Source organism: Equus asinus, chromosome 9 (assembly GCF_041296235.1).
Source record: "Equus asinus isolate D_3611 breed Donkey chromosome 9, EquAss-T2T_v2, whole genome shotgun sequence".
Classification (NCBI taxonomy): Eukaryota; Metazoa; Chordata; class Mammalia; order Perissodactyla; family Equidae; genus Equus; species Equus asinus.
In genome coordinates, this window is record NC_091798.1 from 77728345 (window position 1) to 77751136 (window position 22792).

At 38.2% G+C, this 22792-nt stretch overlaps 1 protein-coding gene across 9 annotated transcripts in view; it reads left to right on the forward strand.

The window, feature by feature from the left end:
- Positions 1–21411, forward strand: part of ARB2A (ARB2 cotranscriptional regulator A) — a 381926-nt gene extending 360515 nt beyond the window's left edge. For 3 of the 9 annotated variants that reach the window (XM_044780004.2, XM_070517781.1, XM_070517780.1), the window contains one exon: positions 21027–21411. In XM_044780004.2, the coding sequence (XP_044635939.2) occupies positions 21027–21169 (143 nt within the window). In that variant the 3' untranslated portion in view covers positions 21170–21411. Of the gene's footprint in view, positions 1–1536; positions 8513–8577; positions 8653–21026 lie in introns of those variants that run through there. The other 6 variants (XM_044780003.2, XM_044780011.2, XM_044780010.2 and 3 more) reach the window with 4 other exon arrangements.
- The last annotated feature ends 1381 nt before the right edge of the window (positions 21412–22792 follow it).

Below are 22792 nucleotides of genomic sequence, written 5' to 3' on the forward strand. Positions count from 1 at the left end.
CACACAATGCCTTGTTATAATTTTTGCGTTAAAGATTCAGGGTTTTTTTTATTTAATTAATAGAAGAAACAAATGATCTTTATTTTTTTTTTAAAGATTTTATTTTTTCCTTTTTCTCCCCAAAGCCCCCCGGTACATAGTTGTATATTCTTCGTTGTGGGTCCTTCTAGTTGCGGCATGTGAGACGCTGCCTCAGCGTGGTCTGATGAGCAGTGCCATGTCCGCGCCCAGGATTTGAACCAACGAAACACTGGGCTGCCTGCAGCGGAGCGCGCAAACTTAACCACTCAGCCACTGGGCCAGCCTCAAATGATCTTTATTTTTGCCCTCATGTTTACCATTTCCAGTGCTGGGCATTTCTTCTTGTAGATTCAAGTTTCATCTGTGTCATTTCCCTTCAGCCTAAAGCACTCCTTCTGGCATGTCTTCTAGTTCAGGTCTGCTGACAACAAATTCTCTCAGTTCTTGTTTATCTGACAATTGCTTTATTTTGCCTTGATTTTTTATTAAAAGACCTTTTTTTCTGGTTGGAAATAGAGTTCTGGGCTAATACGTTATATTGGTTCACAGGTCACTTGGGCTTTGTTCATTTTTTTCCCCAATCTCTTTCTCTCTGTTATTTAGTTTGGATGATTCCTGCTGATCAGTTTTAAAGTTCACTCGTGCTTTCTTCAGCCTTCTCAGCTGGCCATCAAGTCCATCCAGTGAATTTTCCTTTCAGATATTTTACTTTAAAGTTCCAGTATTTCCCCTTGGTTCTTTTTTAAGGTTTCCATTTGTCTGTTAAAATACTCTATCTTTCACTGATTATGGCCATCTCTTTAAGTCTTTGAACACATTTATAATAGTTATTTTACAGTCTTGGTTTGCTAATTCAAATATCATCTGGGTCATCTTTGAGTCCGTTTCTTTTGTTTTCTTTTTGTCCCCCCATCTTCATTTTGGATCACATTTTCCTGTTTCTTTACATATCTAATAAGTTTTTATTATATGTTGGACATCCTCAATGTTAAGTTGAGTCGTTGAGTCTCTGGATTCTGTCATATTCTTCTGAGGAGTGTGAGTTTTTCTTCTAGTGCGCATTTAAATTACTGGCAGATGACCTTGAATTTGTTTTACACTTTGTTATGGTGAGTTTTGCTCTAAAACTGAGGGCAAAACTCAACCCTTAGACATGGGACATCATTTTTACTCCTAGGGTATGACTCTCTTGGGTTTCAGTGCAAAGCCCAAGATGTTTATCCAGCCTCTCTAATTTGATGAGACTCAGACTCTAACCTGTCTTTTCCGTGGTGGACAGCAGCTCAGCAGCTGGAGCCGTCTACTAGCCCCTTGGAGTCTTCTTCATGCAAACATAATTCAGAATTCACCTAAGAACTCGAAAGCAGTTTACACACACATTTGGAACTTCCCCCTCTGTGGTTGGCTCCTTTTTTGCAGGAATTTCCCTTCCTAGTTTCCAGCTGTTCTAGCTTCCCCAGACTCCGTCTTTTGATACTTCAAGCCAGTAACTGCAACCTTTTGCTTGGTTTCTAGCCACCCTGCAGCATGCAGAAAGGAGAATTCCCTTGGGTGAAGAGCCACCTAGCATAGATCCCTTCTTTGAAGGATTTAATCTCCTCTGGTTTCCGCCTGCTTTTGGTGGCTCTCCAATGCCGTCAGATAGCTGTATGTTATATTTTGTCCAGAGTTTATCCTTGTTACCAGTGGGAGGGTTAACTGATTGCCAGAGCAAGAACCCTCAATGTAGTATATATTTTTAAATGCATTTGTATTGAAATATGGTTAATTTTTTGATTATTAAAGTAATGCATTTCTGTAAACAAAAAAATAAAGTGTATGTTTATGAATAGGAAAAAATGTCTGAAAAAATATATTCCAGGTTGTTTTTTCTGATTCATGGGATTATTGGTGATTTCAGTTTTCTTTCTTTTACTTATTCGTGTTTTCTACAACAAACATAGGTTGAGCAGTCAGTCCTTTCTTGCTCTCCTGGGCAAATGGTTTACTTATGATGACTCTTTCTAATACGGTGTGCTTGTGCTTCTTTGATACATTTCATATTAGGATTTCACTAGGTTAACTGTCTAAAATCCTAGTAGTATATCTGTATAGTAAACAATATTCTTTCTGCTTTTAGGAATAGAGAAATTGGGACAAATCAAAGTTAAATGGCTTATCTAGAATTTCATGCATATTGATAGAGTAGCCAGAAATAGATCTTAAATTTTAAGTCCCTCAGTTCAGCTGTGTAAACTATTTCTAAGCCATCAGCAACAATGTATATAGTTAATTCTACATTTTCTAATGAGTATGGAAGAAAATTGTCATAGTCAAACGTAAGCCTTAAATATTTTAGAAGCTTCACTTTAGCCACTGATTTCAATCTGCTCTCCATCGAATCTTTTACTAGAACTCAGAGTAGCAAATAGAAAATTTGACTGATTTTCATTTTAATTCGAATAACCTTCCAAAGGCTAACAAGAAAATGGCAGAAAGGCACGCATTGAGATAGGAATTTCCTTCTTCCTGGACTGCAGCTTTTTCATAAAATAGAATGAAGTGGATATTTGTTGTTCACCGATAGATATGTAACCTTAACCAGGAATATTTTAATAATACTATTATATTTTTACTTAGTTTAGTAAAAATGCCATAGAACTTAATGTTAGAATGTGTTGTCATTATGAAGTTTCAGACTGAAACCAAATAAAACTATCTTATAAAAGATACCAAATAAAACTGTCTTTTAAAATCTATAGAAATGGATGAAAATAAAAGGAAATAATTATTAACTCTTAATAGTTTTCTCTGCGTGATCCTGGACTGGATTCTGTACTGGAGAGTAAAAATGCTATGAGGACAACTGGCAAAATTGGCCTACAAATGGCAGAATAAAAAGTATCCTATCAGTGAAATAGCTTCTGAATTTGATAACTATACTGTGGTTACACAAAAGAATTTTCTTGCTGTTAGGAAATACATACTAAAGGGTGTGTTATTTGCAACCTACTCTCAAATAGTTCAGGAAAAAAATCTGTGTGTGTGTATATATATGTATATATATCTATCTATGTGTGTGTATACACGAGGTGAAAGAGTGAATGATAAAACAAATGTGACAAATGTTCTTAAAAACTTGTGAATCTGGGTAAAAGATATTCAAGAGTTAACTATATTATTCTTGCAACATTTTTGTAAGTTTGAAGTTATTTTTTAAATAAATTTTATTTTTAAATTTAATACTTCTGGATTCATTTTCTTAGAATACATTCACATTAGTTTTTTCCAAATCTCAATCTGAAACATCAGAATCATATCACTATACATGATTTATCACTAAATTTTATGATATTTTTAAAGGGGGGAATTTGGAACTTGAGATACTAACCAAAAGAAAATTCTAATGTTTGAATTTACTTGCAAAAATTGTGATGAACTTAGGTAAGGAGAAATATAGGAAAAAAAACTGAACAGAACAATTTTATTAAGAATGACATAGTTACAAATGAATTTTATTTCCAAAGTTGTTTTAAATGGTAATTGTTCATAAAAATATCCACTCAAATTGTATATGTTTGCCACCATATGTAACACTGTAATTAAGCATCTGTCAACATTTCTAGGGGTGTTAAATTTGTAGAATTTTGCTCTGGGGCCTAAAACTTCACCACTTAAAAAGTTTCACCAGAGACCTCATAAAAAAGCAGGATTTTTTTTCTTTCCTTTTTTAGGGGGGTACGAGCATACACGAGTGACTATGGCTATGTAGATGAAAGGATGGAGAGATTCTTATTTTCCCCTTGTGAAAAGCTGAAATAGTTTTAATCTGAAAATTGTAATATGCCCTGTGAGATTATTCCAGTTACTTTTAGAGGTAATTTTTTAACCTAAAGAGTTACTGATACTTCCTAACGATACATCTTATTTGTCCTATTATATAATTTGATAAAATTTAAGTATATAATACTCTTTTAAACTATGTAATTATGCGCTATTATGACTGTCCATGAGGCTGCTCTAAACTATGCAGTAAGAGAAAAAAACTTTTAAGTCCAGAGTTATGAATACTAAAACTCACTTTAAATGAAATCCTTTTTTCTAGAACTGCTTTCTTTAATTATACTTTTAATTTGTAAGAGATTCACTTTTCTGAGTAAGTTAGATACTTTCTCTGTGGTCATAGAAGTTGAACTGTTATATTTGGGCCAAATGCAATTCTGAAATGAAACATGAAGTGTTATCAATGATCAAGTAAATACAATATTTTGACATATATATAAAATACAAGTTTAAAATTGTTCCTAAAATTTCAAAAAATATTCTCTAATGATTACTGTAGATACTACATTTCAGTGTCTTGGGTTGCATCTTCCCAGATTTTTGACATTTTCTCTATTGTACCTTTAAAGATAAGAAGATTTTTACAGTTCGGCATGTTTCACTGAGGCCTATGCTGCCCCTCATCCTTTTGACTCTTCTTCCATGTCAGGAAGAGATGTGAGTTACATAAAAGTGAAAATGTTGCTTTCTGTGATAAAGTCTACAACAAGCTTATTGTGCTACATTGGAAAAAAAATGTTCTTTTTAAAAATACTGATCTGGAATGGTTACACAGAAACCTCATGTTTAGGAAACGACCTGTCGATTGGCTCTCTGAAATTAGAAGCGTTGACCTTGAGGCTCTTTTCTCCAGTAGGTTTGCCTTGTGGCTTGTGAAAGATTGCTATCTGTAGCCACTGAGAGCAAACGCTCATCTTCCCATACTCAGGACACATTCAACGTGCTGTTTTAGCAAAAAAAGATAATAATGTGGATATAAAGAAAGAAAGAATACGCTGATTTCTTAGAAGTATCGTGCTAACCTATGACACTAATAGTTATTTTCTGTATTGCAGTAACTGCTTCCATATCATATCACTGGGGCATGGGTCATCATTTTATTTGGTGACATGGCTGCTGTGCTAACTTCTCTGTTTAGTGCCTGCCTTTCAAAACAACCAGGAAAATTGGATCTTACAGCGGCTTTTCATCTGGCTTTAAAAGATGAAGTTAATGAGAAAATAAAGAGAGGAAAGGAAAGCCCGCAGAAATTAAATAGAAAAATGCGTTCAGTCTTTGTATTCATTTTTGCCTATGGTATTACTGGTTTGATGGCCTAGTGGGTAAGATTCCGTGCTCTTGCCACCTCAGCCTGGGTTAGTTTCCACGTCAAGAAACCACACCACCTGCCTGTCAGTTGTCATACTGTAGTTGCTGCATGTTGCTCTGATGCTGAAAGCTATGCCACCGGTATTTCACATACCAGCAGGGTCACCCATGGTGAACAGGTTTCAGGGGAGCTTCCAGTTTAAGACAGACTAGGAAGACCTGGCCACCCACTTCAAAAAAATTAGCCATGAAAACCCTATGAATAGCAGTAGGACATTGCCTGATAGAGCACTGGAAAGTGAGAGGATGACGCAAAAAGACCAGGCAGGGCTCTGCTGTGCTGTACACGGGGTCACTAAGGATGGGAATCACCTCCACAGCAATAACAGCAAATACTGGTTACTCATCGTTGAGAAAAACGCTTTCCACTTTGGGCTGTTCTTTAGTTGGACCATCCATATGTTTCAATCCTATTCCCCTTTGATCAACAGGAGGTAATCGTGGACTTCCTGAACCTTTAAAGGGTTCAGTCTGTAGTTGTGATATATGTAGAATATTTATCCTTATATAATCAAGTGAATCATTCAGTATTTAAACCTGTTCTTTGATCCAGTTAAGCTTACAAGCTCAGGAAAAGAATATGAAAATGAAAAAAAAAAGAATCTTGATTGCACCAAAATGTCTTCTAAAAGCCCACATTAGTATACTGGAGATAGCTATCGTTTTCCCACTTACCTTAACAACACAAGATGTGGGCACAGTAGATCTTTTGACTATAAGAAAGAAGTAAGCGATCAACTGCCTTAATCTAAAACCATCAATTAACTTGTACCCCAGTAGCCCCGTGTTGTAGAGTTTAATAGCCTGGCATTTGGACTCAGCTACTTCCACTAATATTCAGCGGGAGCCTGTTCTGTGTCAAGCACTGCCCCAGGCAATAGGAATAAAGGGTGAACAAAGTAAAGTCCCTGTCTTCCTAGAGCTTATTTCTTCTTTGCTAGCACCATGACCTTTAGGAAGTTCTAGAACCTCTTCAGACCTCAGTCTCTTGATCAGCAAAATGAGAATACTGCCTACTTTGTAAAATTATTCTCAAGTTTACTTGAATCAGTGTATTAAGGTGCTTAATGCTGTGCCAGGAAATAGTAAATAATGAATTTTAACTTTACTTTTATTTCTTAATGATTATAATAATTACTAGAAGTACATATTACAACCATATTACCATTTTAAATCTACTAGCTTAAAATTGAATCTTAAAAATTCTCCATGTTCTGTGGTCTATTTACTGATAATGATTTGTGGCTAGAGTAATACCTAGGTTGAAAGGTTTACAGACATGCTGGAGATTTGGGACCTCTATAATCTAGTTATTCATATACTGGAGTGAAGTCAAAAACATTTTTTGAGAAAATCTTGGCCCTTCCTCCCCCCAGGCACTCCCCTAGCCTCCCCTTTTTGTAGATAAAGGAGCCATCTATTTGGGCACGTATCCTGGTTAGGCTTCATAATTTCTGGAGTGGATATTAAAGCATATTGATGACCCCAAAATAGCAAAAGCAATCTATCATCCAAGTTCTTGCCAGAGAATGTAACCTCAGACTTTATGTTGCTCAATTCTTATTGGGCAAAAACAAAAATAATACAGTTGTCTAGAAAAAATACAATTGTCTAAAGGAGATATCGTCCATCCATTCCTTTACATGTGATTAATTTTATCTCTTGAACAGGCCAGACTATCATAGACTAGCAGGTCACCTGAAACACGTTATCTTCCTGTGCTCTGGGTTACATCTCCCAGGTTGCTCTTTAGTATTGTATCATAAGTCTTCACTAAAGAAACAAATGTGAAAAACAGCTGTTCTCCAGCACCTAGAAGCCGTGAATCATGATCACTCGTATTGCCCTCTTTGTATTTGTCAACAGGAAGCTCAGTCAAATTTTGGGCCATTACCTGGCAACAGCCTGGGTCTTTGTATTAGTCAGCCTTCTGGATTAAACTTCCCTTCTCCCTACCTTTATCTGATTTCTCCTCACCCCTTTTTATTTTATCCTCCTATAACATATGTATGTCATCTCAAATGCTTTTTTCAATAAAAGATATGAATAAATAACTATTAAACAAACAAGCAAAAGTAATTCAACTACTGTATTCTTACTTAATATGATATTAAATTTTTTCCTGTTAGTCACTGTAGAGATGTATAACTTTTCGCCTCCTTTTTCACAATTTGTAAATACGGTTTTTCTAGTAAGTGGGTTCTAGCATTCTTTATTGTTGAGATTCCTAAAGTACTTTTGTCTTGATAATACAGATTTTCCTTCATTTACAACTTCTCTTAGGAAAGTTTTCTACAATCCATGTTTCTAACTGATGGATATAAATTGTTGGCCCAGCAGCACTGAAATCTGACCAACTGATGACATCTTATTTTCAGTAACCAACATCTTCCTTTTTCACTGTGCAGATTAATCCTCCACCTTAGTTAACCTTGTAAGTGGATTCATAGGCTTTCTCATCAGTATTTTTAAATTTTCTCTGTGAAATAGAAATAAAATAATAGATGCCATCCATCTACAGTGATGCCCAAAGGATGTATTTGAGATTCTTTGGGAAATAATTCCCATCTATTGCTACTTTAACAAGATCCAAGTAATAATTCTGACCCTGATTTTAAAATACTTGGGAAAAAAGAACCTTTATGGCCCTATAATTAGATTTAAAATGTTGCTTAGAGCCAACATACAAAGGAAAGAAGTGGGAATAATATGTACTTGCCAAATTTTGTAACACGTGTAAAATATGCTTTACATCCATTACAATATCTCCAACTCCAGGACTGCAAATATTCACCAACCCAGAAGTAAATTTAATTCCAGGGGAGAAAATTTAATTCCTTCAGCAATAATGAAAGATTCCAGCCTGTAGGTCTTCTGGACAGTTGCAGAAAAGCCTGTATGGAAAGCCGAATTCGAGTTTTGAAGTGTCTTTTTAGGATGAAGCTCGGTATAGATACAGCAAGGATTTAATTGTAAACAATTTTCATAACCCTTTCTGGTAATTGTTTAGCCATATCTGGTTCTGTTCAGTGTTTATCATAAATCAGTTCTTAGTAGAACTTAATGTTAATTTAAATGCTCATGAATTTTCTCCATCTTGATACTCTGAAATATGATCTGGTATTGAAGTAATCAGTCCTATCCAAGGTGTTCTCATGTCAATTTCTAAAGTAGTCAATAGTAGGAATTTACTGCATTACATGACGTATTTGTGAATATATGTATTTAATTTAAAATCAATGCATTTTTATCTTAATGTTATTCTATATGTATTAATGGTGTTATGTAAATAAATTCAGGATCCTTTAAGGATTCTTGCCATGTAGAAGGCAGTTGCATTATGAGATTTTTTTTTTTTAAAAAAAGGATGTTCAGAGAGGAAATGCTTTGGAGGAGAGAACTGGGAATGAAATTTACGAAGTAGTACTGGACAGCATGAAGGTAACTCTACACTTGGAGGCTGAATGTAGCAGAAATAGTCCATTTCTACATTACCTTAACTAGGATGAAAAGAAATCACAGTGTTAGGAGCATAGCTGACACTCCAGAAGCTGTCAGTGTCTGTCGTAAGGTGACGGAGCTTTCATGACCAGCAGTCAGCAACTAGATGACATTACCTGACAGAGCTAGGTGTTTTTAAGTGTGTCATCAAGAAATCAATCAAAATAGAAAATGTGGTAATTTTATGCTAGTTTTATGTTATTCATAATTTGTTTTCTGTGATATTTTATTCATCTTATTAGTTAATGGTATGAATACATTTGAGGCTATTTTGTTTATAGTTTAACGTTTTCTTAAACTTGTGACTGGAAAAAATAAAAGCTATAAGAAATAGAAAAGAAAAAACAAAACTGAAATTATTCACATATGATATGATTGTAGAAAATTCAAAATGTATAGATAAATTTTTAGAATGAAAAGGATATTTTAACAAGGTTGCTGTATACAAAATCATTATACAAAAATCAATTACATTTCTATATACCAAAAATAAGTATAATAACATCAACAAATAGGCAATACTAAAAGAATAAAGCTAGGAGACATGTCATGTTTGTAGATTCAATCACACAACATAGTAATGATGTCAGTTCTCTCCAAATTGATATACAGGTTTACATAATTCCTGTCAAAATCCAAGCAAGATTTTTCTGTAGATGTAAACTTCTAGAGTCCCCAAGACCACCCTCACTTCTGATACCAACTTCACATGGGTTCCTAAGACACCTTCAAGTTTGATCACTTGCCAGAAGGACTCACAGAACTCACTGAAATCAGTTATATTCACGGTCACAGCCTAGTACAGCAAAAGGGTACAGATTAAAATCAGCCAAGGAAGAGACACATAGGGCAGAGGCCAGGAAAGTTCTAAGTATGAGTTTCTAGTTTTCATCTTCCAATCAGGTCTTGGACAGTGCTGTCTTCTCCCAGCAATGATGTGTGAAAATACACATGGAGTATTACAAACCAGGGAAGCTCACCCAAGCTTTGGTGTCCAGAGTTTTTATTGCGATTCAGTTACATCAACATGGTTGACCACCCGCATGGCTGACTTTAATCTCTAGATCCCCCAGAGGTCAAACTGATACCTTTTTGGCTAAGGTCAGTCCTTTTTTGTAGATCTAGACAAGATTATTCTAAAATCTATATGGAAAGGCAAAGGAACTAGAATACCTAAAACAATTTTGGAAAAGAAGAATAAAGTGGGAAAATCAGTCTACTCAATAAATACATTCTTGGCAAAGATACAGAGAAACCAGATCACTCACACATTGCTTGAAGGAATGTAAAATGGTGCAATGATGCTGGAAAACATCCTGGCAGTTTCTTGAGAAACTAAACATGCAACTAATACACAGCCCAGCAATTGCAGTCTTAGACATTTATCCCAGAAAAATGAAGATGATTTCACACAAAAATTTGTGCATGAATGTTTATAGCAGCTTTACTCATAATAGCCAAAAAACTAGAAACAATTCAGATGTCCTTCAACAGGGGAATGGTTAAACAAACTGTGGTACATCCATACCATGGAATACTACTCAGCAATAAAAAGGAACAAACTATTGACACACACAACAACCTGGATAAATCTCCAGAAAATTAAGCTGAATGAAAAAGCCAATCCCAAAATGTTATATCCTGTATTATTCCATTTATATAACGTTCTTGAAATGACAAAATTATAGAAATGGAGAAGAGATTAGTGGTTGCCAGGGTTAAGGAGGGGTTGGAAGGGAGGTGAGTGTGGCTATAAAAGGGCAACATAGTGATCTTTGTGGTGATGGAAATGTTCTGTATCTTAACAATAGCATTGTCAGTACCCTGGTTATCAGATTGTACTACCGTTTTACAAAGTGTTACTGTTAGGGAAAATTATAAGCGGGACACAGGATCACTCTGTGTTATTTCTTATAATTGCGTATGAATCTACAATTATCTTAAAATAAGAAGTGTAATTATAAATAAGTGAATTAACGAATGAAGGAATCTAATAAACGAAGTACATATCCTCTATGGAGAAAATGATAAAACTTCATTAAGAAGCATTAAAGATGATCTAAATAAATGGCAAAATATATCATGTTTATTGCTTGGAAGACTCAGTATTGTAATATCGGTTCTCCCCAAATTGGCCTATATGCTTTAGTACAATTCCTAATCATTAAGTGCCTGGGATAATATATATAATCACTACTTTACCACCTCCTTCTTTCTCCACTGCCTTCCTCCTTCTATTGGCTGCAAAGCAAAGATCTGTGCTATTGAAAGTCTGACAAAGCAAAACAAAATGATGCTGTGGATACAAAAGCTTGTGTGATGATTCACCTATGCATTCAGAATACCAGTAGCACTTTGCTTTGTAAATTCACAAGTTTTTACTGCCACAATCTTCTGTTTGCCTCCATTTCCTTAATTTCAAAATGGGAATCATTATCAAAATAGTGCAAAAACCATAGAAAATTTCTATGATTCTATGTTTTTTTATTTTTAATAACATTTAATAAGCATGAGTTTCCAGTGAAATCTGTTCCAAACAGTTATTTATACAATAAACATCTATTAAGCCTCAACTGTGATTTCTGGGATAATAAGTTTTGAGACATTATCCTGAGAGGATTTGGAGATAAACAAGGTATTTTTCATACACAAAATGACTCGTTAAGCAAAGAAAGTATATGATAATATAGTGTACAATATATACAAAATAATGAAACATGAATAAAGGAGTAGTTGGTATGGGGTAAGGTTAATCAAAGAAGGCTTATTAGAGGAAGTAAATATTGAACTAGATCTTAAAGCAATTAGACACACATCTTCTGAAAATTTTGTCTATTTCAGTGCTTAGCCAATTTGTAAATATAACTGTATTACAGCAAAATCTCTGTGTAACTTTGGCCTCTCACAACCTCTCTGAACTTTAGATTTCTCTCCTGTGAAATGAAACTCTTGCACAAAATTTTATCTGGGTTCCTTTCCACGTGTTTACTATTTGATATTTGATGTGTTTCTGTCTGCAGCTAAATTTGGACCAAGCCAACTCTGTCTTGGGAATACAAGCTCTTGAACAGTTAAAGTTTGGCTCTTTGAGAGTTCTCAGTTCTGACACTTTCCTAAACTTCTTTTGATGTTAGTAAATTGTATTTACTAGATAAGCACAGCACTTTAGTTAAAGAGATCTGGAGGATACTTTGAGTATTTGTCGGTGCTTATCAACTAGTTGGTAATGGACTGTGGGTCACCTGAGTCTACCTCATTAGTTTGATGGAGAGGGCAAGAAAAACACTCTGCCTCCTCCAGCTTTAGTTATAGAGTATCCAACTGTCATTATAGTCCAGTTTTAGAGGAATTTAACTCTAAAAGCTAGCATATACTTCAACATAAGGTATATTTATGTCCTTTTTCAAGATGAGTAAAGTTTGACCCCTGCATTCAAAAACTGGACAATGGTAATTTCTTCTCTGGCTGGACTTCAGAATCACCAGAATCACAGATCCTAGTCTCTCAGGTTTTGAAACAGTTTAAGATATGTCAATTGACCTGGGCCTGGGAGGATAGGGGATACTTATAGAAGAAGAGTTGAGGAATAAACCCAGAAAAGAAGGCTAGAGCTTTCTAGAATGGAGGGCTTTAAAACAAATTAAGGAATTTCTACTTAGTTTGATAGATTATGGGAAGCCATTGGATATTTTTGAGCAGAGGAAGAGGTATGTAACACAAAGTTACTTTAGAACTTTTCTTCTGGTAGCAGGGCACAAGACGGAGGAGGAGAGACTGAAGGCAATTAAATGAGTTAGGGGGAAGTCTCTGGATTCTAAATGATAGGTTATTAAATCTAGAGTGATAACGGGGGAATGGAAAGGAAGAAAGAGTGGAAAAACTTTGCTGAGGTGTAATTGTCAGGATTTGGTAATTGAATCAGGAGGCAGCAAACAAGGGAGGAGAAAAATCAAAGATGACTGAGAGGCTCTGAGTTGGCGCAGCTGCAAGAATGTTGTATCCATTCGTAGAGATGGAGAACTCAGTGGAAAAGCCTGTCTGGAGAGTAAGCTCACCAGAGAGTAAGTACCTCTGGTCTGCTTTCAGAAATGGAATGCTCCGACAGCATATTCCCCATCCCAGTATCTTCACACCACATGCAACAGTCCTTCTAAGGGCTGAGAAACCAGAGGTATTGGCATATGTAACAAGAGTGGAATTGTTAGGAAAATGATGTTTGTAATTCAATTCCATTTTTTTATTCACTACTTTGAAATATTTTATTGGGCTTTCTTTCAACTCTTACTGCCTATTACTATTACTGTATCCTTAATTTATTTATGTGAACTAGTCGTAAGTAGATTTTATACCCTGACGTGTGTAGGAGAATGAGCCCCAGAGAATGCTCTAGAGGTGAGAGGAGTTGGTAAATGCCATCAGGAAGGGTTAAATCCATCATTCTAACTCGCCATAATCCACTCGCCATTCACCACAGACCAACCAGTGTATTCTTTTAAAATGCAAGTCAGATGATATTTCTCCTCTGCTTGAAACTCTGTAAACAGCTCTTCCATTGCACTTGGAATAGAATTCAGACCTTTCATGTGGCCTGTGAGACCTCACCTGGCTTGGAGGCTGCCCACCTCCGAATCACCTGCTACCACTTTACCCCTCAGCCACCATGCTGCAGTCACTCCAGCTTTTTAGTTCCTCCACGGTGATGAGCTCTTTCCTACTCCGAGCCCCTCTCTTGTTCTCCAGAACTCTGCCTGCAGCACTCTGCCCCCAGAGCTCCATCTGGCTCCTTCTTGCCGTTCAGGTCTCAGGTCAGAAGTCTTCTCCACCCAGTCTAAACTGATGACCACTTCTCCTCGCCCCACCTTCTCCACCTCATTCTCTTCACATCCCCCTATTGTGTTTTCTTCGTACTACTTCGACTCTCTGAAATTATCATGTCCGTTCCTCACCAGCATGTATGCTACAGGAGTGGAGCCTTTATATATCTTAGTCACCACTGCATCCCCAGCCCCAAGAAATAGTGCCTGGCATACCACAAATACTTGTATGAATGTATAAGTTAATCAATCACAGGACCTCTGGAAAAACGATCTGCCACAAAATATATCCTTTAGAGTAGAATCCACAATTGAGAGAGGAGGACCACAGAAGATTCAGATATTTGAACTAGTAAATGGTTTGGTTTGGTTTGGTTTTGAAATAAGGAAAGTATTTTGCAATTCATTCTCTATCTCACCCCTCCCTCCCTCTCTTGCAGTCTTTCTCAATCTGTCTCTCTCCTTCCCCCTCTTACACACACACACACACACACACACACACACACACACAAACACACTGGCAGCCATAAGCCGTAGTTACCGAGCGAGAAACAGAGAAGCTGGGACAAGATACCCATTAAGTTGTACCAGCTCTCTCAGACAGAGTGTTGTTTTAGAATAGGAGCCCGGTAAAGCTCTCTGCTGAGTGTTGGAAATAAGAGGATCAGAAACCTGTACTTATGGAAATAACTATTTTGTGATTCTTTGTATTCCCTTCTTTAGTGCTCTGTGCTCTTACAATCCTTTGATAAAGTTACTTTTGAAAATGACAAAGGGAAATTAGAAAAAGGGAGCTTTTGCCCACACCTAGGCTCAACTTTTAAAGGGAAACAATATGCCTGGAGGCCAGGCTTTACGGCAACAGTAAGAGTAGTATGTGAGACAAGAATTCAAACCACAGAAAGCACATCTACACCAGCCGTCTGAGTTTGATAGACGATTGAAGCAATAAAAATGCGCCCATTGTTTGTTGGTTAGGAGAAGGTTGATTAGAGAAGTCTGCCAGGTGCAATGTCAGAGACCACAGCTACTGCACGCTGTCTACTCTGCCTAAGAATGTTTACTTCTCAGAGTTGTCTCCCTGGGTCTTAAGCTGCCCCACGGCCTACCTGCTGCCCCCCATTTCCCCTTCCAGAGATAAGAGAGAGAGAAAAAGCTTGAGGAAAGGACGGGCTGCCCCAGAAGCTGCAAATGACCCAAAATTTCTAGCACTGATCATAAGTCTTTGTTTCAGCCTGTCTCTTATCTTCTGGACAAGCATGATGACTTGCCTTTAGGGTCTCAACACAATCTCAGCTTTAACAGGGTTGCAACAGTGTTAGCAAAGAGATGAGACTCGCCTATACCTTACGCAAGTAATGTAGCAAGACAGTGCAGACATTCAGGGAGCTGCGCTTGGCATTTCCCTTCCACAGTCTCAAGGAACACCCCACTTGACTCCACTGGCTGCCCCCACTGTGGCTGAGTCTCACACTTGTGCCTTCTAACTCAGAGTCTCCATTAGGAGCCCTTCTCTGTCCACATATTGCTAAGTTTGTATTTTTTTTTTAATGATGTTCTCTTTAGAAGCTCTAGAATTCATTTTAAAATGAATTTTGGTAGTTATATTTTATTTCTTTTTAGAAGGCACATTATTTTTCAGTGCTCTTGTATTTCTCTAATTCTTTATAACTTTCTAAAAATAACTGCTGGTGAGCTCATAAGTTCATTAGTTAATCCCACTGGGACTCAGTAATGCATATTACAGACCTCCTGATTTTTATATATTAGATTTTCTCGAGAATTCCCTTACCTGTTATTATCAACATAGCTTATTGACAGGGTCTTCATTACTTCCTAATTGCCCATATTTCTTTTTCTTGTTAAAGATCAATTTTTAAAATCAAGGCTTGTCATTTTGAAAGTATCATAGACATGTTATCCTGTTAATATTATGTGTTTCATATCTTCCTAAGTTTTTTTTCTTTCCCCCTTTATCATAGGAAACTTATAAAATTTATTCATTACCTTTTGCTTTTAAAATGAATTCTTTTGTTGCCAGGGGGTGGGGGGAGTGTCAGTGAGAGGGTAAGGGCACTTGCTAATTTTTCCCCCTGAAAGAAAGATTTAAAAAATATTTCCTATTCAAAGGTGACTTTGTGAACAGTTATATTCCCTATTCTAAACCAGACCCTAAAATGTAAATGTTGCATAGATTGTTGAAATTATTCCATAACCTTTTGGTCTAGGACTATGGAAATAAGGTAACTAACAATTAAAATAGTGAATGATTGACCAAGAAATTCTTCTAAATTATATCTTTGGTGAGAACTTACTCAGACTGTCCATCATATTATACCAGTACACCTCATGTCTGGCAAATCTGCTATGTGTGTGTGTGTGTGTCTGTGTGTGTAATATCATTTGAAGAATGATTATTTGCTTTCCCAGAGAATTCCTCACTTTATTAAAAGATTCAGTGAAGGAGTAAATTACCCACTTCTTCCTTTAAAAGCATTCTATTTACAGAAATTGTATTTACATATAACTTTTTAAGACATCTACTGCATAAAATGAGGTGCGGCTTCAGAGCAGTCTACATCTGCCAAAGGAAACATCAGGATTTTGGCTGCTAACTCAGTAGCATATTTTGGCATAGTTTTTGCCCAAAAAGAAAAATTTCTAAGCACTAAGATCAAGTGAAGAAGAGTGTGGACCAGACAGACTTGTAAGAAACACTTGGATTGAAGTCATCACAGGAAGAAGTAAGGGGACTAGACAAGACAGAAGATAAGGCCATGTTTTCTTCTCTCTTATCCCATCTTCGAGCATTCTGCTCTCAGTGCCATTTCCAACCATTTTTGGTTTAATTTCTAAATGTTATTACATAAATGTAGCCTCCCTCTCTCTCAGTTCCATTACAAGACACTTTTTCTTTATTTATATAGTCTTTTGGGAAAACAAATGACACATTTTAGCAATCTGATCTTTCTTATATGATTTATGGGCTCATCCTTCAGACTTAAAGTTTCTAATCCTTTTGACCATTTGTGCTGTCTTTACTGCTTTGAAATTTACTACAGTTCATTTTTTAAAACAAGTGATAGGAAAGGATAAATATTCAGTGTAGTATTTTAATTGGAATATCCCCTGTCCCCTGCCTTTTGGTCATTTCACAGTGAATAACATCCTTGACAAACAGTATTTGTGGAAGGAACAGTAAGAGAAATAAAACACATTTTCTACTCTGTATAAGGATAAAAGAGATAGCTACAATAGGGTTCAGATTATAGGGAAAATTAATCTCTAATGTAATAAAAAAAGAATTAACTATTCATTTTTATTTAAGCTGACCCTTGATCATCTAAATACTGCCTGTTATAACAAATATTATGCAGTGCTTTTACTCTCCTGAAATAAATTCTAGAGATAACCTAACCTACCTACTTATAAGATTGCTAAATTATTGTAATACCCTAGTTAACATATAGAAGGAATAAAGGAAAAGGAACTCATAATAAAAATAATATGCATATCAATATCTAAAGTGCTGGGGGGTGGGAGAGTCTACATGAGAAGACCTCATAGTCACATACTTGGTCCTGTGCAGAGTCATGATGAAGTCGACAGCTGCAAATGCAGGCTGATGCAGGTGTGCTTATGGGCAACTCAAGTACCGTGGATAGTGATGCCATCAGTGATGAGATTTTCTCACATGTAAACCACTCTTGGTAATATTCTGAACAACATAAAGTACACAGCCCTGCAGTTTACATGGCAGTTGGATTCTTGGAAAATTCCATGTATATTAAAAATCATGCCAAAAGTACTTTGAGAAAATTCTAAGCCCATATAATTATAAACTGGTTTCTCAACTACATGAATAGCTGGTAGAACATTTGAAAACCATGTGGGATGCACAACAATTCTTCACCGGGCTGTACTGCCCTGCAAATTGCAGGATGTCCACCATCCCTGGCCTTCTCCCACTAAATGCCACAGCTCCTTCCAATCATCTTGACCACCAGAAATATCCCTAGAAATTTCCAAAATGCCCCAGAAGCCACTACTATGCCCATTAAGAACGAGTGAGTGAGACTGAGCAAAGCATTTTTGGTAATGAAGCACCGAGATGCTGTACATTGTATTCTGAGACTGAACTGATTTTATGGATTAGGGAACTGAATTCACCCGAAAGGTGAATTCTCCAGTAGGAACGACCCTGCCAATCCAAAAGGGTACAAAAGACATTCCCTGAGAACATGGCATGTACTTAATGTGGGAAAATTCTTAATTCAGTGTATTCCACTGAACTTCTCTAGATCGGGACAATGGGGGTTGGAAAAGTGGAGAGAAGTTCACAGTCCCTAAAAAGAGGAGCTTTTGAAAGGGGTAAAGTTGTAGTAGAGGAAAGGCCAGGCCGTGACTATAAAGCCCTGTTTATCTCCTTCAAATTGCACAGCTGGTGCTAAATGGACTAGTTTCCATGTTACCTACACATCTTACAGCTTATTAATAAATGGCTGCTTTTTTGATTGGCCTAAACTTTCCCCTTTTGTACCCTTTTATGTATAGATAATGTAAGGGCCTAGTGTTTCTCTCCTGATGGAATAATTTCCCCTAAAGTAGTGTCTTTTTTAAGTAGTAGAAAGCTGCTCTCAAAAGTTGCTGTTCTCTGAGCATTGCTCTGGGTAGATATTCATATTAATTTGTAAATATTTTCACTGAACTTTGTCCCCGAATTTTCAGAAATGGTCTCCAAACATGTTCTTGAAATGTGTATATGCAACTCCAGATGGACATGCAATTACCTAACTTCCAAGGGCTATTTTTAAATTATTAAAGATTTTCTTTCAAAAATTTAGAAAAGATAACCATTTTTGTATAAAATATTCATGTTACCACTCCTTAGTTTCTGGCGAATTCTTCCCTCCCCACCATCCTCCGTAATTCAGCTTCTGATCCACCTTGCTTATTACCTTGACTCCTAGCAATTTCCCCTTCCTCTGACGGAACACAAATTCTCATTAGTTATACTCTTAAATTGTTGAGAGCCAGTGCAGGTACTCGGTTATCTCAGGGACTTTGGTCTTTTCAGCCCAGGACTAATCAAGCAGAGAGTCATCATCAGCTAAAACTAAAAAGCCTTTGTAGTGATTTTATCACCAGGGAAATTTGCTCATCCTTTAGAAAGACTGGCACCGGGAAAGAAAAAATAAAAGAGTTAAAATTGCTTCAGACCATTGACTCTGTAGGTCCCTCTAGATTCATAGATTGAATTGGTTTTCAAGGGACAGGAGGGATTATGAGAAGAGTTCCCTGAGAAAGCCGACACACTGATCATAGCCTTGGTAACACTAGTACCTGTAAGTGTGATCACTATGGAGGAAATGCCAAATGAGCCTGGAAGCATGGGAAATGAGAGGGACAAGAGACAATTAACACCTTTTTTTTTTCTTATTGTGTTTGGGGATCGGTATTTCCATGTATTATGCATCTGAGAATAGTCTTTCAAAAAGAAGAAATACAATTGATTTTAAAATATTTTATCATTATAAGTGCAGTTATAGTTATTGAAATGAAACTAGAATTGCAAGCACAATAGGGACAGGCATTTCATAGACCTATCCAGACACTGCACCCCCTTCTAGATATACCCACAAAATATTACTTAAAGTAGGTATGTCTGAGCATACCCAGAACTGCTTTCAAGTTTGGAGAATATAAATGCCTTTGAATTCAAAAGAATTCTTTAAGATTGCCATCTGAAAAAAAAATCAATGAAATTTACAATAGTAAATATCTGGATGTTACATATATTTTAAGGAACTTTTGAAAATGTACACACCTATTGATGCAGGCAGGCATATATGTAATTTTTTTCCCCAAGAATTCTATTAAGATTGTCAAAATCCAGTCAGGTAGGTACTTTAGTGCCAGGATAGACCTACACTCATCTCTCTCCCCCACTTAATAACATTGAATTTTGCCCAAAATGAGTAAGCAAATAGAGAAATGGCCTCATTTTCTAGTCTGAATACGGTAGTGTTGGGGGATATTTCTCAAGGATATGACTTCAATACTGGATCTTAGTTCCAAATGCAGGTTCAGAAGGCCAATCTGCAGAGAAGATAGAGGGCATCCTTGTGAGGACACCTATAAAGAGAGGGGTTCCCTGGTAGGGCCGGCTCCCACAGCTAAGTCACATGCACAGACTGTAGCTTTCTGCTCTCTGGCCGACTGCAGCCATAGCATCCTTATTATTGTAACTCCCAGAATGTGATACTGTCACAAAACTGTTGCTAGGCAACAAATGTGGTTACCAGGTCTCAGCGAATAGCTGAAGGGGAAAGCAAAGTGTTGCACCATTGTAGAGTAACCATAGCAATGACCTACTATTACAGACTAAAGAATTATCATTAACAATGTTCAACTATCAGACAGAGGCCCCCAATCCAGAGACTTCCAGGCAGTATCTCTCTGCATAATTGAGTGATCTAGGAAGAGATTGCAACTGTTTCAAATCTATTCACTCATTATTTCTTTGGGACAGTCTTCGTATTATTTTTATTTTTCAATTAAAAAAGTGTTCAGTTATGAAGCTACTGGTAAAATGATAAAAGCTATCACAAGGAATCAGAATCAGATTAATGTCCTCGTCTGTTCTTATTGTCTACCTCACTGTTGTTTTTTGCCTAGGTTAAACTGAGGGTAGATTTGATTTGAAAAATATTGTACATTACTATTAAATTGAAGCCATAGAAAGAAGCTGTAAAATAAAATAACCCGTAAATTGACAACTAAACCTGCATTTTCTAAGTTGAATTCCTCCTGACAAAATAGGAGGCCTAGAGGCTCTTTAGTAGTCACTGCTTTGAATCATTTTTGTTAGCTTTTCTAAAACTCTCGCCTAAAATCTGTAAAAAAAAAAAAAAAAAGGGGTGCCTGCTAGGACGCTTCTAGCATAGTCTCTTCTGAATCGGGTCCTTGATTAAGCTTCCCGTATAATTTGGTCGCAGTGACCTCGCTGAGGCAGTCGTATCTAACAGCACAGCTTCCGGGAGAGGCAAGAAAGATCCGATTTGTTTCTTCTCCTGGGAGGGAAAGAAGCGTGGGTGCGCGGGGCTGGCGCAGGAGCGGGAGTCGGCGCGCCGCGCCCGGGCGGGTGGGTGGCTTCGGGCGGGAGGGAGGGGCCCTTCCCGCCGCGCGCCTCCATTGGCCCGCAGGGGCTGCGCCTCGGGCGACCCGCGGGGGAGGTCCCGGCCGCGCCCTAGCGTCGGAGCCTAACCGGGGCTCCGATCGGAGGCGGAGAGGGCCGATCGCCGCCCCGGGCGCCGCCTGCGGGGACGTGGAGCTGGCGGCCGCGGGCCTCGCGCCGAGCCCGGGCGAGCGAGCCCGCAGTCCAGGTGTGGCGGGGCGGGGCGGAGGGCGCGGCCTGGGCTCGGGCGGCCTGGCGGGGGTCGTCCCACCGGCGCGGGCCGCGAGCGGGCCCCGTCGTAACGGAATCTGTGTCTTTTGCAGGCACCGACCGTCACGAGCTAACGTCCTGGAAGAGCTTGCCGTCTATTTTCAGATTCTTTACCGAAGCCTCGGAGGCCAAGACCAGCTCCCTGCGGCCGGCGGGGACGCGGCGCTCGCACCGACTGAAGCCCGAAGAGCTGTAGGCGGCGGCGGCGGCGGGCGGGCGCCGGGAGCTGTCCCGCGCCGGCCCTGCCGGCCTGCTGTTGGCGAGCCGGCTCCCAGCCGCTCATTAGATTGTTTTCTTCGCAGAGCACAGGGTCGTGATATATACATCTAAATAGCGTTTTGCATTATTTCTAGATGAGTGCAACTGTCAAAGCAATAGGGCTGCCCTGGCCGTGCGGCCCGCGGCGGAGCCCGGCCCCGCGCCGCCGCCGCCGCCGCCGCCGCCGCCGCAGCGCGAGGCCCCCAGCGCCCGGCCGCCGCCCGCTCCTCCCGCTGCCCCCAAGGAGCCCGCGCGGCGCGGCCGGCCGAGCGGCGTCTGCGCGGTCCTACCGCCCGCCGCCGCGCCGCCGCCGCCCCCCACCCCGCCGTCCCCCGTCCCCCCTTCATCGTGTCCAGTTTTTTCTCCAAACAGAAGCAAACTTTTATTCTAGACTTCAAACTTCCATTTTAAGTGAGCTTTTCCCTGAGGGCGTCTTATGCCCCCCTTTTTTTTAAGGAAGCCCCCACCCCTCCAAAAGCCAAATTTAAATTCAGAACATGAGTGCCATGATGTACTATGTAGTTTTGGGAGTGCAAATTGTTCTCTAACGATCTATTTTCGTTTCGAGACCAGAAGAAAAAGTTTGCATAAAAATCTATAAAGTACCGAATCCACATTACCGCTGAAAATCCTTGCCAGTTGAAAATGAGATTTTTACACGTCTCTAACTTCAGAAGAGATTGTTTAAACCAAAACATAATAATGAGCAAACCTTTTAAGTGTATTTGTGAAAGGTCTTATTTTCAATGGAATTTCCAACTTTATCATTAGTATTGATTTTACTTTTAAATATATAATGTGTATTGAGTGGCATTGTAATTTAAATAGCATACTTAAGTTTTGCTTTTTAAATCTTGATATGGAGAAAGTTTGTTGTGGTTAATCCTAACTAGAATGATCTAGTCTGAGCTTTCCTGGAGTTAGATCTTTTTAGGGATGGAATTTTTTATTGTCATCAGGAAAATGAAGCTGTGTACCCTTGAGCCTTTTCCTTCTGAAAGGCTAAGTGGGGCTTAAATGTTGCTTTTAGTTTTCTGTTGCAGCAGCAGGAGAAAGACGTGATGTAGAGGATCTTCTCTCTGTCCAGCGGTGTAATTTTCAGTAGTCCACGTTCTCTCTAGGGTTTTGCCCTACGGTTTCAACAGTTCTGTATTTTAATCCAGCTGAGATCTGGCCAACACTGTGAAATAGAAGAGGTAAAATAAGTTAAGATTTTGCTGACTTTTAAATTCAAATATTAAATCTTAACTATCAATTTTTAATTACTTGAAGAATTTAATTACCTAGTGAAGATTCTGTTTCTAATAAATGGGGATCTGATTTTTTCATTCTTTTTTAAAGTGTGTGCAACAATATGCCTGCCTTATTTGAAGACATGATAAAATGTACCCAGAATGACTTAGAACTATCTGAATCCTCAAAAAAATAACTTAACCACTCATGGATAAAATGTTTTTATATTACAAACTGATTTCGGCAAGTTTTAAAACTGATAATGTCTGTGTTTGGTATCCTGGTACAGTAATTACTTCATACAGTTTTAATGATGGCAAATTAAAGT